This window comes from Schistocerca piceifrons, chromosome 1, assembly GCF_021461385.2.
Source record: "Schistocerca piceifrons isolate TAMUIC-IGC-003096 chromosome 1, iqSchPice1.1, whole genome shotgun sequence".
In the NCBI taxonomy this organism is placed as follows: Eukaryota; Metazoa; Arthropoda; class Insecta; order Orthoptera; family Acrididae; genus Schistocerca; species Schistocerca piceifrons.
In genome coordinates, this window is record NC_060138.1 from 141,155,129 (window position 1) to 141,175,209 (window position 20,081).

Sequence of the window (20,081 nt, forward strand, 5' to 3'; positions counted from 1 at the left end):
GAACGACTGTAATTCCATGTCTGGCCAAGAAATTTTGGATCAAGTGCACGAATGTGCGGGGGCGTTGTCGTGATGCAGTTGCCAGTTTTTCGGCGTCCACATGTCTGGTCTTTTGCGCCGAACTGCGTCACTGAGTCGCCGGAGAGCACCTTGATAGTACTCCTTTGTCACTGTTTGTCCTTCCGGTGCGTATTCGTGATGCACAATTCCACGGACATCAAAGAAGACAGTTAGAATCACCTTGATTTCGCTTCGCACTTGCCGCAGTTTCTTCGGCCTTGGAGACTCGGGATGCTTCCATTACGAAGGGAAGGCTCTGAGCACTATGGGACTTAACTTCTGAGGTCATCAGTCCCCTAGAACTTAGAACTACTTAAACCTAACTAACCTAACGACATCACACTCATCTATGCCCGAGGCAGGATTCGAACCTGCGACCGTAGCGGTCGCGCGGTTCCGGACTGTAGCGCCTAGAACCGCTCGGCCACACCGGCCGGCGCTTCCATAGCGAAGACTACCTTTCTGTTTCTGGGTCGTACCCGTACACCCATGACTCATCTCCAGTTATCACGATGTTCAGAAACCTAGGATCAGTGTTGGAGGTGTCTAGAAGGTCCTGTGCAACGTCTTTTTGTTCTGGAGACAACCACTTGGGCGCGAATTTCGCAGCCACTCGGTGCATGTTCAAATCATCAACCAAAATTGCATGTGCAGAAACTTTACTAACTCCATCCTCTTGGGAAATCTCCCGCACGGTCAAACGACGATACGCCATCACCAAATTTTGCACCCTCTCAACATCAGCTGCACTCCGAGCAGTTTCGGACCTGTCAGAACGTTGGTCACTCTCTGCTGATGTGCGGCCATTTTTCAGTCAGTTGAATCACTCAATTTGCGTTACACCCATCGCATCTTCTCCAAACACCTGCTGAATCTTACGAATTGCTTCGCTTTGGGAATCACCAAGCTTTTGAGAAAATTTGATACAGAGTCTTTGCTCAACACGTTCAGTCATCTTGAGAGAATTGGTAATTCGACGAACACGTTGTGTAGTACCTCACTCAGCGACCGACAGGCAGCGACTGACGCCCTGAAAGGCGGGGACAAAATTCAAGCATGCGCATAAAGGTCTCTTCCTTTACTGTGTACAGTGGCACAGCGCTATCGTCTCGAAAATCAAATGACGGATACTTTTTAGACAGACCTCGTGTTCTTCTTCCTGGTGACTTGAGTTCCCTATAAAACCTGTCAGAATTGTTGGGCGCTATTCTCCTTGCAACTGAAAATTCCTCATAGCTCTGGATTTTATAAATTTTCTGGAGCACTGTCACTGCAGTTCTTGGGGTTTTTTCTCGAGTTACCAGCCGATGTTGGAAACTAGTTACAGTATTTAGAAAGTAATCACAGTTATCTAAAGGTTACCTATCTCAAAGCAACTTACTATGTATAAATCTCATACGTACTATATGTTCTCATTGTCTAAAACTTAACTCCGTCCGAACAGGCATTGGAAGGCCCTACTGTACCGACCGGCCGCCGTGTCATCCACAGCCCACAGGTGTCACTGGATGCGGATATGGAGCGACATGCGGTCAGCACACCGCTCTCCCGGCCGTATGTCGGTTTACAAGATCGGAGCCGCTACTTCTCGATCAAGTAGCTCCCAGTTTGCCTCACAAGGGCTGAGTGCACCCCGCTTGCCAAGAGCGCTCGTCAGACCGAATGGTCACCCATCCAAGTGCTAGCTCAAACCGACAGCGCTTAACTTCGGTGTTCTCATTGTCAATTAATCATAAAGTGGGTAGCATTAGCCGGCCTGTGTGGATGAGCGGTTCTAGGCGCTACAGTCTGCGACCGCGCGACCGCTACGGTCGCAAGTTCGAATCCTGCCTCGGGCATGGATGTGTGTGATGTCCTTAGGTTAGTTAGGTTTAAGTAGTTCTAAGTTCTAGGGGACTGATGACCTAAGAAGTTAAGTCCCATAGTGCTCAGAGCCATTTGAACCATTTAGGTAGCATTATTGTGATTAACAGAGGATTGCGTTTCAATAGGTCTTCATGAAAGTAAAACAACCTTTCCTCCTCCATTTCGTTGGTTAGCCGGTCTACACAACGAATCTGCAGTATTCTTCTATAATTTAGTTTATTGGTGTTGGCTTACGTAGCAACGAATGGTGCAACTAATCAGTGTGTCCTTGTGGCTTCGACTTCTTGCCATGTACAACTTCATCAACATTCGCTGCTACACTGTCATCACAAGCAATCAGCGATTGGCGAAATTCTTCAAATTTGAAAGGACTAGTCAATGAACAAGTATCTTGTGCACAAACGAAACAGTGTTTGAAATATGCTGGTGGGCATTTTCATATGGCAATGCCGATATAGAAATGTAGTGAAGAAAGCGTAATGCTCTGGTATCTATGACTTCCATGCCCTAGCTATTGAAATTAACGGAAATCAAAGAGCCTCGGATTTCACCTCTGTAGTATTCGAAACATGCGTCGGCACCAATGGGCTCCAGACTGAGTCAAAAAATGGTTCAAATGGCTCTGAGCACTATGGGACTTAACTGCTGTGGTCATCAGTCCCCGATAACTTGGAACTACTTAAACCTAACTAACCTAAGGACATCACACACATCCATGCCCGACGCAGGATTCGAACCTGCGACCGTAGCGGTCGCGCGGTCCCGGACTGTAGCGCCTAGAACCGCTCGGCCACTCCGGCCGGCCAGACTGAGTCGTGACAACAAAATGAACAACTTCTTGACAATCAACAGAATTGCCTCTATTGTCAATCCCACTACAGCTATAGGTATCTGTTTTGGCATCGGTAATATCCTCAGAATATGCAAGCCGTCCTGAACGCACTAGACACAGAGGAATTTTGAGGACAGCCAAAGAACATTTGCTGGACTGATGCAGTGTACACCCAATACTAGGGGTGAAGCGCTCCCACTCGTCATGGCTACGAAGATATCATTGTTTGCAACTGTTCTTGTTATTTTCAACCCACATTTCCTAAAATACGTCGTTCCAAGCCATACTGATAGCAGTTTCATTACACGATAAATCATACTCATGGCCAATATTCGAGCTCCAGTACGTATTTAAAGGTCGTTTGTTTTAAACCGTCGCGATATAATGATCTCTTAGCAAACGTTTCACACGCAACGTATCCATGTTGCTGTTTAACCCACGCACCCGCTATCGCTTTGTAATCACGCTACTTTTGACGTCATATTTGTAATTTTTGAACCCGCATGCTTCCCTTGGCGTTTAAAAAATTAATAATTTATTACATTTGACAAATGTGTTACGTTCCTTGATTTATTAAACTGGTCGTTATCCTGCTGGGCACTTGATGTACGAAATTCCGCCACTGTATGTCCACTGCAAAAGCCGACATAAAACTACGTTCGTTTCGAGGGAAACAGAACGCGTTCCCGAATACTCGAATTAACAGAGCTTCGTGGTAATGTTCTCTGAAATGCTAACGCTTTCTGGGAATGAATATGGACGTGCAGGACGTGTTGTTATTTTAGGCAGACCAAATTGCTTGCTCGGGCAAACCTACATTACGAACGAGATGAAATTTGAGAGCCGCACAAACGCAAATTACACATGACAAGAGCCAGTCGATTGATCACCTGTGCTCATAAACGAAACATTTCAGTACCAAAATTGCTATTCTTGTCCATTGCATATGAGATCAAGCTGTGCGAAATCATCACACTCACTATGCTCTGTACTCTGAAAATACATTTCGATGGTATTTGCTCCACAAGACACGAGAGACCAAACTAGGAAAAAGAGATTACAAAAAGTTACACCATGCTCGACTGCTGCAAACACCGACCCTTTGCGAATTTTGATAGGCTAATCAGTAACCAAACAAGTGAGGCCGTTCGCTGAGTTTGCTTCTTACTCGTGGCTGTCGCGTTAATTCGTGCTCGTAAAGTCAGCAGCGGAAAGCAGGGAGGAAACATAATTAGCGAACTTAATTAGTGAAGTCTGGCACGGAACTTGAAACGTAGAGGCACAGCTGCATATTGAATAAATTCCGCTTCAGTTGGAACTTAAGTGGTACTCCAGTAACTTGAGCCTAAAGAAACTCTATTAACTGCTCCAAGACCACTGGAGTCGAGCGATCAAATCAAATAGAGAAGCAAAGGTCGGGCGATGCAACCAACTGCAGAATGTCTGAGCTGCACGAACGGCAAGGGGGCCGTCGGTTCTTCACAGCGTGAAATATCGCAGATCGTAATTGCCTTACATCGTCGCTCGCAACACCGTGTTCTGCAATTCTCTGAAGTTGCACCAAATTTGCAAAAGCTACTATAAAGGGCGTTTTTTCTATTTTCCCATAACCATGTAAAGTAATCAATGTTACTCACATGAGCTGACACCCCTACTATCTCTTCTTTTGAAGAGATCGTTGGTGCCTCTAAAGAAGAGGCACTTAAAACACAAAAGCACAGAAGTATAAAACCACGGCCACCAGTGGAAGCAATGTAATTATTTAGGTTACCTTGTCTTTATTGTAAGTCACTGGCCATTCGAACTAGCTGATTTCTATCTTGCAAAAAAGTTAATGTCTGTTATTTCAAGTTCGGAGGTACCAAATACACGCGGAAACAGGGTCTCGCAATGGGTTTTTCCTTATCCTGCTGCCTTGTTAACGTATTCGTCACTACGGTCGAACATAATACGATCTAGAACCTAAGTTACTTTCCAAAAAATGTAGTGATTCGGGAAAGGTACATTGATGACATTATTATATTATATAGAGGTTCTTTTCAGGAATGTGACGATTTTATGTACAAATAAACCTAAATACAATATTCAGTTAACTATGGAACGAAGTGAAAATGGAATCTTTTTCGTTTTTAGATTTATGATGAAGTCTGAAGCTAAGTTGTAAAAATTATTCCATTCCACTGTGGCACGGTGCTACAGCAACTAATTTCGAATTATTTCAGGATAAAAACAGACTTTATTGCGAAATTATTTAATATCAATGACGAGTTTCACCCTTTTGAGGCATCATCACACTATGTGAAAGAAGCTGGATATGTAACCCACCTATCATAAGCTATATAAAATGGAAAATGTACGCAAAACTAGTGGGATACGTAATCCATCCGTCATAAGAACATGTAAAGTGCAAGGTTGACCTTGAGCACAGCAGCTGATTCCACCATAGCAGAATAAAGAAGGGCCATGCTTGCAAAATAAACGCGGTATGAACCATCCGCACACAGCACACTGCCCGTTTGGCGTGCACACAAATATTACTGCGACTATCAGTAATTGCACACACATGTTACTGTGACAAATAGTAACATTTGTGCGCACGCCAAACAGAAATTGTGTTGTGTGTGGTTTCATATCAACGTCTCACGTGTAATGGCAACTAAAAGAGCATGTGATGATGAAAAACTGCCTATCAATCACAACGAAATTAAGCACTTGTCTAAAACGATGAACTACATACCAGACGAATATCGAGACTCTTATAGATCACTGTTCCATTGTCCCACAAACAATTCTTTCGTTTAATCAATATATATTATAAAAGCAAGTGTGCAATGAGCGTGCCACTACAACTCAGAAACGAGTCGCGGTACGATCAAGGGAATTACATGGCGCGACAGCCGTCTTCTTTCCAGCCATGAAGAAGAATCCCGTCTTTACCCGCAGGGCGTGCTTTTGAAGATACAAGAGCTGTGAAGTTTTTCCCTCTATAAATTTCTTAAATATTCCAGAACATTCGAGAGCATTCCAGAACATTCTAGAGTATTCGAGAGCACTGCACAACATTCCAGAATGCTTAGGAATGTTGCACAATGACCCGGGATGTTCTGGAATGTTCGGAAATAATCTGCAGCATTCGGGAAGATTCCAGAATGTTCGAGAACATCCCGGAACATCCAAGATCATTGTGGAACATTTCGGGACACTCTAGAGTGTTGTGGGATGTTCTGGAACATTGTGGACCATTCGAAGGCTTTTTTGGTATGTTCTGGGATTCGCCATTGGTGGGGCTACCCATTGGTAGGGGTTTATAAAGCAAGACGCGTCGTGGGCTCGAACGTCAGTTTCCTGTCAATGACGAACCGAAAAAGTAGTGCAGTGAGTGAATGAAAACAAACAGTGAAGTGTGAGAAGTCAAAGTGATATAGTGACTGAATCTAAATCGAAAATAATGTGTGAAAAGTGTGTAAAGTGCACTTATTGTATTTGTTAACAAAAACTTAATTCGGGTAACATTTTAGACAATGCCCAGAAGTTAAAGAGGAGGAGGTCTTACCAGTTCTGAAACAAAACGGCAAAAACAAAAAGAACAGTGAATAAACGAGACAGATGAAGAGTGCGGAGCACGTTTAAGTTCTCAAGAACGACAATGAGCACCGTGAGAGGCAAAGAAACCGAAGAACAACGAAATAAACGGACTGAAGAATGAAGAACTGCGACACAATCTTATAACGAAAGACTGTGAACTCAAGCCAGCCATAAAGATATCATGAGAAGCGCGGACAAGTAAATAGCTCAACCTAATAAGTGAAGCCCTCCACTTCGACTCGACGAAAGAATACAACAAACATAAATGTATCGTAATCGGAAAAACTGATAACATCTGATAATTCTCAAACGCAAAAAAATTCAGTATACAAACGTTAGGATTCCGTTGCATGAATTATTACTAACTTCCTGAGTTAAGCTGGCTACCACAGCTGGTTATATTTTATATCTCACTGGAATTCGTTAAATAACATCGTATCTACCTTACGCCTCTTGTTTGTTCTACAGACGTGAAAATAAAGCATTATTACATTACTGGCCATTAAAATTTCTACACCAACAAGAAATGCAGATGATAAACGGGTATTCATTGGACAAATATATTATACTATAACTGACATGTGATTACATTTTCAGGCAATTTGGGTGCATAGATCCTGAGAAATCAGTACCCAGAACAACCACCTCTGGCCGTAATAACGGCCTTGATACGCCTGGGCATTGAGTCAAACAGAGCTTGGATGGCGTGTACAGGTACAGCTGCCAATGCATCTTCAACACGATACCACAGTTCATCAAGAGTAGTGACTGGCGTATTGTGACGGGCCAGTTGCTCGGCCACCATTGCCCAGACGTTTTCAATTGGTGAGAGATCGCAGTCGCGATAGGCTACGGTCCGATCTTTACCAAAGTCGGAAACGTGATGGTATGCATTCCTCCTCCTTACACGAGGCATCACAACAACGTTTCACCAGGCAACGCCGGTCAACTGCTGTTTGTGTATGAGAAATCGGTTGGAAACTTTCCTCATGTCAGCACGTTGTAGGTGTCGCCACCGGCGCCAACCTTGTGTGAATGCTCTGAAAAGCTAATCATTTTCATATCACAGGATCTTCTTCCTGTCGGTTAAATTTCGCGTCTGTAGCACGTCATCTTCGTGGTGTAGCAATTTTAATGGCCAGTAGTGTAATACACATCTAATATTATTCAATGCATTTTTTCTCCAACCAAAGGCCGTCGGTTCTCTTATCACAATATACAATACAGCCTCCACTACTAAAAAAATACTATAGGTTTCCTTTCTTCGGAGATATTTCTGATATAATAGGCAAATGTCTCGTTCCGAAAAAACACAACCCTGGCTTTTGATACTCCTCAGAGCAATGGCCAAAAATTTTGATGCAAGGAATAAATGCTTTGTGGTAGGTTTACATTATCAGGTGTCTACTGCATCTCTTGTCAACAATGTGATGGCAAATGTATACGTCAAACCGGCATAAGTTTTTCAAGTGGGTTTAAAGCGAATACCGTTTGCGTGAAATCAGGATCAGTACTAAGTGCGTATTTAAGCGACGGAGAACATGAGCTCACGGACATACACTAGTGTATGCAAATCAATATTTTATAACAGAGAGCAATTTTCCGAACCTTATAAAAATCTCCTGAGGTCACCTTAAACACCCAGATACAACTAAGACACAGATGTATTTGGGAAATTTTGACTTCCTAACTAGACAGACCAGTGTTCTTATTTTTCGACAACGAGTTTTGCTTTATTTGAAATTCTGCACTGATATTCAAATTGCGTGGTATAATCTCCGTTGTTAGTAGCCGCATCACACGGGATTTACCGTATAAGTTTTCTATCCACATATTTTGTATGTTTTATATCACTGGTGATTTAAATTATAATTTATCTTTATGTACGGCATTTTCCCTCTTTCACTTTGCCATTCAGTGTACTACCCCACTTTCGCTAGAGCAATCTCGCTGGGTTTTCAGAAACCACTGTCAATGCAGTTTTCCTCATGGTTGCTTGCATAGGGCTCTGGCAAGTTCAGTGTTCCTCATGGTTGTGCCCGCATTGTCTCCAGCTAATAATATGGTACATTTTTATTGGTGTTTAAATATATTTTCGCACGCTTTGCACAGGTTATTTTATTCTCCCCACAGCAAATACTCGTCTTATTTTGTATTAGGGACACACCGTTTTTATCAAATTGACAAACGCTTCCAGAAGGTTTTAATTTATCAGTGACGTGAAGGACGGCGAAAGACTTCAGGACGGCGTAAAATATTGTTGTGGACACAATTTATAGAAGTACCTAATGTACAGGCCTATTCTATTCCATATATCAATATTTACTAAGCCAGAGCTAAAAAAATGTAAAATACCTCCTTTTTAATCCCTGTTTAGATCAGCTGAGGATGCGCCTAAACTGGCGTAAAACCAGTCGTGATTTTCATGAAAAAAATCTTTCCACAGCCAAAGTGGTATTATTTCCTGTCTTATAAAAATGTGGACATTTGGGTGAGGTTCCCGCAATTCAAAATAATACGATGTCTTTGCATCTTTACCACACAGTGTATCCACGGTGTTCCGCCTTTCGAAAATCAATTCTTCGTGTCCTTCCTCCTTTGTAGCTCGTAGCTGCCTTCATTGCCATAAGATGTCACACCAAACGCCAGTTGAATACCGAACAGGTAACAGTCCATATATGAAACACCATTACTACAAACCATAACTTAGATACACAAAGCTTCCTCGTAAATCAGCCTTTAGCCTGAATGCAGAAACAGAAAATCGCTGATGGGGACTTTATAATACGAGTATGTACACATTTTTCGCCAGTACTTAAATAAAACTAAGTATGATTCATTGTCTGCTTAGTTATACTAGTGTAGCATTCCGGTGTTGTCGGTTCCCTACTTATGCAGCGTATCCAAATACCTACCGTTTCCAGTTTTTGCTCTATTGCGCTGAGATTGCACTCTGGACGGTAAGCAAAATCGGAAGAAATCAGTGATAAATGACACGGTGTGGGAGAGATGGCAGAGCGAGGGACCAACTGTCTTTAAACTGTCTTTAAAACTTAAATTCTCTCTCAGTACATGTTATGATTTAATAACAGATTTATATGTTGCCCTAAGTCAATTATCATGGAGATCTTGGACGTCTAGGTGTATTGGGATATCATTGCAAAAGCGTATTTGCTTACCGTTGCTTAGGTGGGATTGTATGTCTCAAGACAGGTAGAAATTACGTCGGGACTGCTTTTATAGTTGTAGAAACAGAGTAGTAGTACACATTGCCTACCCATACCGTACTGTTTAGCCACACAGTAGAGCAATACTCTACAGTGCAATGTTCAACAGAGTAAAGCGCATAGAAGGAAGAGAACCACAGGAGTGCCACCAACTTGCGCACAATATTGTTTCAATTTCTGGAGTTGCAAGCTGTTTTGGAGAAGTACTCCTTCAAATGTGTTGCATCAAACATCATGTCAAGATAGTCTGTGTCGTGGTAAATGCATCTGATTTCGGAACATAATTTGAACTTTCCTTTTACAGTGTTACGATGGGACGGTACATCTGTGTTTTAGGTGCGCTGAGACAATAGATGAAGTACTCTCCACGATAGCTGATTGTTAGTTACTGTGCATACCTCCGTGACCTCATTTCGTTATAAACTAGACAATGGCATATCTAAACGTATTTCAGTGTTCGCTACAGTTGTTACAATACAGATTATTCTCGTGATGATAAGACGAAGTTTCAAGTTGGCGGAAAACCGGAAGATACCGGTCCCTGACCAGGAAACTTCTGAGACGGATGTTATACGTGAAAATGAGAGCACTGTAAATTAATTATTGGTCTGCTGACGACGATTAAAATCCATGTAGACACATTCTTGTAAGAATTTTATAAACCTGCTCAAACTGAACAAAGTCCTGTTATGCCAACAGCTGTTCACAATGACGTCATTAACTTCTGAACAGGTCATCACAAAATATTCTGACCCTTATCAACAAACCACGGATGATACGTTTAGCTGCTCTTCCCATATTACTTGAGACACAGTATTCTGAGCGAGACAGGTGAAATTATTCTGTGCTCCCACTTGCCCTGTTTTCCTTGACTGTTGGAACATTAGCAGACATGCCTGCAGCGAGTGTATATGGCACTATGTAGTCTGTCGGGTTCCATAATGTTTGCATTTGCTTATCCGAAAACGTAAAATAAGTCTGCTATTACCGCAACCAGAAACAACGCTATTGGACTTGGACTGATCGACTGTACACATCCGCTTCTTAACACAGTTTGCAGTCGTAAGACTTTTGCGTCGACACCACGTCAGTGAAAACAGCACTCCATCTGCACAGTAGCAGCCCGCATCTCGTGGTCGTGCGGTAGCGTTCTCGCTTCCCACGCGCGGGTTCCCGAGTTCGATTCCCGGCGGGGTCAGGGATTTTCTCTGCCTCGTGATGGCTGGGTGTTGTGTGTTGTCCTTAGGTTAGTTAGGTTTAAGTAGTTCTAAGTTCTAGGGGACTGATGACCATAGATGTTAAGTCCCATAGTGCTCAGAGCCATTTGAACCATTTTCTGCACAGTAGTTGTAGTAGAAGTAGTAGTATTTGCTGTCCCCATTCCTCGTGATGGGCTTCTAAATTTTGGGTAGGCCTGCCTAGCCTAAGCATTAACAGCAACTACATAACAAATGAGTTTACTATACAATACAAACAATGGTTCATAGTTTCCCATATTCCACAACCAATGTTCACCTCAGTAGGTGTATATTATACGTATACAAAGATGGGCAGCATGAATGACCAAAACCTTTACGAGGAGATACCTAAGGACAAACGTCAAAGACTCCGCGAAAGCATGCGTACAAAGTTCCAGTGAGGAAGGCAGGAATGTCCTGAGCGCCTGTGTACCGCCCTTGTATGAACCGAAAAGACGAGATTAATTATAACACGCCCAGGGCGTTTAAATTTTCATTGTTTCTGCTTTCAGTACACTAATGGGATTAAAAGAAACCATAACACAGAACAAGGGTAAGTACCCTCTCATAAGCACTTTACAATGGTGTCCATAATTTCCTTTCCCCTGGACTTTTGTCCAGAGACTTCGGGGCCACAGCAAAGTCGGCAGCGCGAATCAGTACCATCGACATTATCGTGGACTTGTTGCAATATCCAACTACGTGCCGCGCGGGATTCGCCGAGCGGTCTCGGGCGCTGCAGTCATGGACTGTGCGGCTGATCCCGGCGGAAATTCGAGTTCTCCCTCGGGCATGGGTGTGTGTGTTTGTCCTTAGGATAATTTCGGTTAAGTAGTGTGCAAGCTTAGGGACAGATGACCTTAGCAGTTAAGTCTCATAAGATTTCACACACATCCAACTACGTATGGGAGGCGCTCCAGAACACCACTTCTCCCTCTTAGCCACAGCAGTGCCTTCGCACTGAGGCCTATACAGTGTTGCCCACGCAAGAGCTCATCCCAGTCCGAAATCTCAGCTACAGCAGTTGACACCATTGTCTAGGACCAACGAGTAGCTAATGTTTATCCAAAACTTGTAGTGTTGTTAATGCTGGACATTGTACCTCACGATAAATGTTTCTTAATAAGTGCATCAGGTGATGCTTTGCTAGTCTATAACAGACCCAAATTATCCACTACTACTGTGGCAAGAAAGCGTGTCAAAGTACAGTAAATCTATCATTCATTAATCCAGTAAAGTGAACTAATATTTCATGAGTTCTAGTTTGATGAGCCTTCTCCAAGAGCAATCGAAGAACGCACAGTTGTGGTCAGATGAAAGTAGTTTCGCCTGGTTACAACACCCGCAGTTCAATGAAGCTGCAAGAACCTAAGTCCTGAGCAATACTTTATAGAACCTCAGCAAGTGGCTGATGTTCTGGTCATTTACTATGACAGAAAAACAGAGACAGATACACGGAGATGACAAAAGTCATGAGATAGCGATACGCACACATACAGATGGAGGTATTATCGCGTACGCAAGATATAAAAGAGCAGTGAATTGGCGGAGCTATCATTTGTGCTGAGGCGCTTCATGCGAAAAGGTTAATAATATTATTATGGCCTCACGACGGCAATTAACAGACTATGATAGCGAAATTGGAATGGCAGTTGGGGCTAGACGCATGGAACATCGAATTTCGGTAATCTTTTGGATATTCAGTATTCCGAGATCCCCAATGTCAAGAGTGTGCTGAGAATAGAACATTTCAGACATTACCTCTCACCATGGACAAAGCAGTGACCGATGGCCTTCACTTAACGACCGAGTGCAGCGGCGATTGCATAGAGTTGTCAGTGCTAGCAAAAAAGCAACACGGCGTGAAATAAACGCAGAAATCAATGTGGAACGTACGACGAAAGACTCTGTTAGGACAATGCTATGAAATAAAGCGTTTTGAGCTGTGGCAGAAGACGACCGACAGTAGTGCCTTTGCTAACAGCACGACATTGCCTAAATCTCCCCTCCTCGGCTCATGACCGTTTTGGTTGGACCCTTCGCCACTGGAAAACCGTTGCCTGATCAGATAAGCCCAGGATTCGAGTATGGTGCAAACCCCACAAAGCCATGAGGTGCAGTTGTCAGCAAGACACTGTGCAAGATGTTGCTGTCTCCATAATGATGAAGGATGTTAAGGTTTTTAACATGGCTGTCAATCAGCGACTGTTGTATAATACAAAATTTTGAAAAACACAGCTCTCAGTCGCGAACACAATTAATATGTGACCTACTACTTTTTACGGCTCACATACGTACATCAAAAGCTTTTTTTGTTTTTATAACGTATCTATTATACCAAGCAGTAATGTCATTTAATGGATTATTTCGTAAATGTCTTCTGTATGCATTTATTCTGGAATTTCTGCACAGCAGCCATTCATTAGTTGTATTTTATATTATGCAGTATCCCGATATTGTAATTACTTCTTGTACACCGTTCACTTGTTTCTTTATTTCCCTCTCTGCAGTTACGAGAGATATCTACAAAATAGTTTGTCTTACCAATTAGCCACCAGATGGCGGTATTGTCTTGAAGTTGCCGTGGCGCTCAAGTCACATGACGTTTCAGTTTTGTACTGACTGTAGCAGAGGACACATGGCAGCCCCTAGTGGCTTGCACCTCTGTTGCATTTTAATTTATTTCTGACTATCTGACGCTGTCAGGTATGACCGCAGCTTTCGTATTTTTTGGTACGTTATGCTGTAACATTTAGTTTTAATTTTGTCCGAAGAAGGAGTCCACTGTGACACCGAAACCTAAAAATGGCTCTGAGCACTATGGGACTTAACATGCGAGGTCATCAGTCGCCTAGAACTTAGAACTACTTAAACCTGACTAACGTAAGGACATCACAAACATCCATGCCCGAGGCAGGATTCGAACCTGAGACCGTAGCGGTCGCGCGGTTGCAGACTGAAGCGCCTAGAACCGCTCGTCCACCCCGGCCGGCACCGAAACCTAGGTCACAGATTAATTGTGTTCGCATCTGAGGGCTGTGTTTTTTAAAAATTTTGATGTGGGATGTGTTTACATGGAATGGCCTGGGTCCTCTAGTCCAACTGAATCGATAATTGACTGGAAACGGTTATGTTGGGGTACTTGGAAGCCATCTGCAGTATTCTTTGACTTCCTATTCCCAAACCACTATGGAGTTTTATTGGTGACAATGTGTGACAATTGTCCACGATTCGTCTGAAGAACACTGACAATTCGAGCGAATGACTTAAACACCCATACTGCTTTAGATGAAATTGGTTCAAATGGCTCTGAGCACTATGGGACTTAACATCTGAGGTCATCAGTCCCATAGCACTTAGATCTACTTAAACCTAACTAACCTAAGGACATCATACACATCCATACCCGAGGCAGGATTCGAACCTGCGACCGTAGCGGTCTCGCGGTTCCGGACTGAAGCGCCTAGAACCGCTCGGCCACACCGGTTGGCCTTTAGATGAAACCTGTCGATCACCTTTCGGGCATAATCGAGAGGTCAGTTTGTGCACAAAATCATGCACTGGCAACACTTCCTCAATTGTGGACGAATATAGAAGCAGCGTGGTTTCGTGCAGAGGACTTGCAACGACTTGATGAGTCCATGCCACGTCGAGTTGCTACGCTACACCCAGCAAACCTACGTCCGACACAAAATTAGGAGGTGTGCCATGACTATTTTGACCTCAGTTTTGTGTGTCACATACTTGAACGCTCACGGTGTGCGCTACTGCTTCGACGACTTACCTGCTGCCGGCGAGGTGGAAGACGCGGAGCGCGGGCGGCGGCAGCGCCTTGGCAGCCTCGTTGACGTAGCCGCCCAGGCCGAGCCCCAGGCCGGGCACGCCGCCCCCCTTGCGGCGGTGCGCGTGGGCGGCGGTGGGCGACGCGCAGCCGCTGCCCTCGCTGCTGCTCCCAGCGGCAGACGTGGCACCGGTCGGGACGCCCACGGCCGCTGCCGTACCGTCCTGCTGGCGACAAACAAGACGTCATGTGATATAAAGAGCCGTTGAGTGGGTGCAGCGCGTAGGCGGTGCTAAACACCATTGTAGTGAGCAGGTATCATCGAGTAAATCATGAGAAATTACACAGGCTGTAGTCAAATGAAAACGAGATACACTACTGGCCATTAAAATTGCCACACCAAGAAGAAATGCAGATGACAAACGGGTACTCACTGGACAAATATATTAATCTAGAACTGACATGTGATCACATTTTCACGCAATTTGGGTGCATAGATCCTGAGAAATCAGTACCCAGAACAACCACCTCTGGCCGTAATAACGGCCTTGGTACGCCTGGGCATTGAGTCAAACAGAGCTTGGATGGCGTGTACAGGTACATCAAGAGTAGTGACTGGCGTATTGTGACGAACCAGTTGCTCGGCCACCATTGACCAGACGTTTTCAATTGGCGAGAGATTTGGAGAATGTGCTGGCCAGGGCAGCAGTCGAACATTTTCTGTATCCAGAATGGCCCGTACAGGACCTGCAACATGCGGTCGTGCATTATCCTGCTGAAATGTAGGGTTTCGCAGGGATCGAATGAAGGGTAGAGCCACGGGTCGTAACACATCTGAAATGTAACGTCCACTGTTCAAAGTGCCGGATTGAATGAAAGGTAGAGGCACGGGTCGTAACACATCTGAAATGTAACGTCCACTGTTCAAAGTGCCGTCAATGCGAACAAGAGGTAACCGAGACGTGTAACCAATGGCACCCCATACCATCACGCCGGGTGATACGCCAGTATGGCGATGACGGATACACGCTTCCAATGTGCGTTCACCGCGATGTCGCCAAAACACGGATGCGACCATCATGATGCTGTAAACAGAACCTGGATTCATCCGAAAAAATGACGTTTTGCCATTCGTGCACCCAGGTTCGTCGTTGAGTACACCATCGCAGGCGCTCCTGTCTGTGATGCAGTGTCCAGGGTAACGGCAGCCATGGTCTCCGAGCTGATAGTCCATGCTGCTGCAAACGTCGTCGATCCGTTCGTGCAGATGGTTGTTGTCTTGCAAACGTCCCCGTCTGTTGACTCAGGGATGGAGACGTGGCTGCACGATCCGTTACAGCCATGCGGATAAGACGCCTGTCATCTCGACTGCTAGTGAGAAGAGGGCGTTGGGATCCAGCACGGCGTTCCGTATTCCATATTCTGCTAACAGTCATTGGATCTTGACCAACGTGTGCAGCAGTGTCGCGATACGATAAACCGCAATCACGATAGGCTGCAAGTCGGAAACGTGATGGTACGCATTTCTCCTCCTTATACGAGGCATCAGAACAACGTTTCACCAGGCAACGCCGGTCAACTGCTGCTTGTGTATGAGAAATCGGTTGAAAACTTTCCTCACGTCAGCACGTTGTTGGTGTCGCCACCGGCGCCAACCCTGTGTGAATCCTCTGAAAACATAATCATTTGCATATCACAGCATCTGTCGGTTAACGTTCGCGTCTGTAGTGCGTCATCTTCGTGGTGTAGCAATTTTAATGGCCAGTAGTGTAGATGGAAAGAAGTAAGGAAACATTATTATTTCAAAAGAAATCGTCATAACTACTAACATATTTATTTCTTGGTGAGACAAGACGATCAGCGCCAGCATGAAAAAATATTTGTGGTTGCCTACGTATCTATGATTATTTTAGGCTTTCACCTCTTTGTCCGAAGCAAGACGATGGCCACGAATGTCTATTTCAGGGCTCCGACAACGTGGAAATCACACGGGGAGAAATCGGGATTGCTATGGGATATGTAATGTCTTCCCGGCGAAACTTTTGCACTGTAGTCGACAGGACAGACATGGCAGCTCCGGGAAAGTCATGATGACCTTGTTCTTTGACTGCACGGACCCGCTGCTCATTGACCTATTGGAACACGGCGCCACAGTTAACGCACAGCCGTATGAGCACACTTTGCAAAAACTGGAGCGCATAATCAAATCCAAAATGTCAACACGGCTTCATTCTGTTGCAGGACAATGTCCGCTCATGTTTTGACAACGTCGTTTAGACCCCGCTGCAGAAGTTTCGCTGGGAGATCTTACACATCCTCCGTAGTGTCCTGATCTCTCCCCAAGCGATATCCGTATTTTTCAGCCCTAAAGAATGACATTCGTGGACGTCAGTTCCCTTCCAACGAATAGGTGCACCCCTAGATACAATCATGGTTCCGTAGACAACCGCGTACATTCTTCCAGGAAGGCACTGGCCCTCTTGTCGCAATATCTTTACAGTTATTACTTTCCAAATAATGAACAGCTTGCTTATATTTATTCCATCTGTCTCGTTTTCATTTGACTGCTCCTTACGTAATGCTACGTTTTCGATGATCATGCAGCAAAACTTCAGAATCACGCATGGCGTTTTAATTTGTTTCTTCTTTACACCACACTCCATTCGCAGCACATTTTTCAGATAAGATGCTGATGAACGTACATGCCAAATTATATCATTTTACGACACACGGTTCAGGAGATGTGACGTAATAAACATTGAGAAGCGCAAAAAACTACGTTTTCCAAAAAAAGAGAGCGCAAATCTACATCTACATCTTCAACATAGTCCACAACTCTGTGGCGCAGAGTACTTCTGGTCCGACCTTCCCTGTTCCACATGCGAATGGAGCGTGAGAAGAGTGGTTGTCGGTAAACCACTGTATCAGCTCTAATTTCTCGAATTTTCTCGTCGTGTTCATTTCGTGAGATGTATGTGGCAGAAAGTAATATATTGTCCGAATCTTCCCGGAAAGTGCTCACCCGATATTTTAATAGGAAACGTCTTCGTGATGTCCAACACCTCTCTTGTAACGTCTGCCATTGCAGTTTGCTAAGAATCTCTATATCGCTCTCGCGCCCACAACTAAACGAACCAGTGACGAAACGCGCCGCTCTTCGTTTAAATAAAAACAAATTTTTAATATAACATCTTTTTAAATTGGGCTAAAAAGTGTAAAATAATTTCTCATCGACCCATACAAATTCCTAATGGCTTATGGATATCCCCGGGAATTTGTGACAGTGAATTTTTAATAGCTGCGAAAATACTTGCAAGATTTGTAACGACAAACGTGGAATGCATGCATCAGATAATCGGATGTGGACTATTCAGCCATCAGTTATGTATTACAAGTGCCCCACATTCTCCGTTACATATAAGTAGTTTCATAGCTAATCAAAATTCCCAAGCACAAATTTTCAGGACTGTCTGTAAGAGGTTGGGGTCACAGCTACGAGAAATAATTTTATATTTTTGAGTCTAGTTTGTAACCTTATTAAAAACTTATTTTATTTAAATATTTGTTTTCTGAATTTTAGTCTTGTCTGTGGGACATATATCAGTCGATTTCGAACATTTTGGTGAGATTACAACAGAGACATTTGGTAATTTTTACGTTTTTTTCAGTTCCTTTTCAACTGAGTCAACCATTATAATGCTTTCTTCTACGTACATCTCACGAAAAGACCGTGATAGTAAAAATTAGAGAGATTAGAGCCCATACTGAGGCTTACCAGCAATCGTTCGCCCGACGAACCATTCGCGACTGGTATAGGAAAACGTGGAAATGACTGTAGCACGCAAAGAACCCTGCGGCACACACCAAACAAGAAAGCAAGTTAATACTGAATTATCAATGTTGAAAGTTGCGCGTCTATAGCTCATCCATAAATGACAGTGGCACATGAAGTACCTTACCCCCCCACACCAGACAAGAAAGGAAGTTAACACTGCAATGTCATTCTGTCCCGTGCTGTGTTGTGTTGAAAGTATCAGGTCTCTAGCTCATCAGGAACCAATTTAAAACCAACTGCAAAATTTTTCCAAGCAGACAGGCATGAAAGCGCCTAATAAACACGTGTTAAAAGTAACTACGTGTTTACTTTCATGTGAGAGATTCTGCAACTAAGAACAACCTTGTATCGGAGGTCGAGAACGCTTCCTTAAACGTGATAAAGTTAATCCGTTATTTGAATATGGTCACTTGATTGAAACTGTCTGTGAATAGATACACGATATAGCAGATCCTAAACATCCGGCATGTCGTAGAGACGGCAAGGGAACATAATATCAAGTTGTTCATATACTTCGTGGATTACAAGAAAGCTTTCGACAACGTGACATTCTGAAAGCTATGGACTATCTCATCGATACGAGCACGACGAGACGCCTGATATACCTGACCCGGAAACTGTAGTTCTCAAACAAAGCGAGAGTAACAGTCAATAGCACCTTGAAATAAAGCAATTTCAGAGATTTTACTGGTCTCATACAGATATGATTTTATGTATATAGACTGAAAGTGGGAATTTAAAATGGACTGGAGTGGCAATGAGAATTTAGATCGACGAGAGAGGCTTGCCAGGGTAATCCACGCAGTTGTATGAACCGCTTTGCCAAGGTGGCTTAGAGATTAACGCACCTGCATAGAAAGCGGAAGACCCTGCTTCGATACCAGGCCTCAGTACAAATTCTCACTCGTCGGTTCAGTCTATATGTATAAAATCAATAACACCACACACATCTTTTCTGCTAATGCCGGCATGAGACCAAGTTGCGGTCATTCACCACTATTGTTCATTGCGTATAGTGAGGACATCATGAGAGCGTTTCGTGAATACTAGTATGACGGCACCGTTGTAGGTGGCATAAAAACTAACAGTATCAGGAGCGAAGAAGACACTTGGGTAACTGCAACAGAAGGACATCAATTGGAAATCATCATACAAAGACTGGCCCAACAAAGCGGAGAATGTAGTCTTAAAAACAAAGATCGAAGTAATAATGGTTGTAGATCGCCCTAATGACAACAGAACTGTCATAATAAGAATTGCTGGCTACAAGGTCGTCAGTCGCTTGTCACCAACACTAGAGACTGCAAGCCTGCGATCCGTAGGCGCATTTAGATTGCGAGAAATTTCTACAGCAAAACTCGCTTGTATTTGGAACAATATCTGCATCACTGCCAAGAGGCCTACCCTTGTCCGAGCACTAATCTTCCCTATCGAGACCTACGCATTAGAAATTTTGAAAATGAAGACGGCGGATCGTTGCAGGATTGCTGGAAATGTGGTTATATAGAAGATCACTTCGAATATCGTAGCACGGCGAATTAATGAATCGATCCTGAGGCAGTTCGGCATCAGAACATCTTGTCAACAAAAATCAGTTGCAATATTTTGGTAACTTTACCAGAAGGCAAGTGTCAATGGAAAGAACGATCACAGAACG

The 20,081-nt window shown here is 43.7% G+C and overlaps 1 protein-coding gene across 1 annotated transcript in view; it reads right to left on the reverse strand.

The window, feature by feature from the left end:
• The window catches only part of LOC124790618 (tensin-4-like), a 150,316-nt gene that overhangs the window by 26,349 nt on the left and 103,886 nt on the right, over positions 1–20,081 (reverse strand). The window contains exon 3 of the mRNA XM_047257801.1: positions 14,593–14,813. Within this exon, the coding sequence (XP_047113757.1) occupies positions 14,593–14,813 (221 nt within the window). The remainder of the gene's footprint in view (positions 1–14,592; positions 14,814–20,081) is intronic.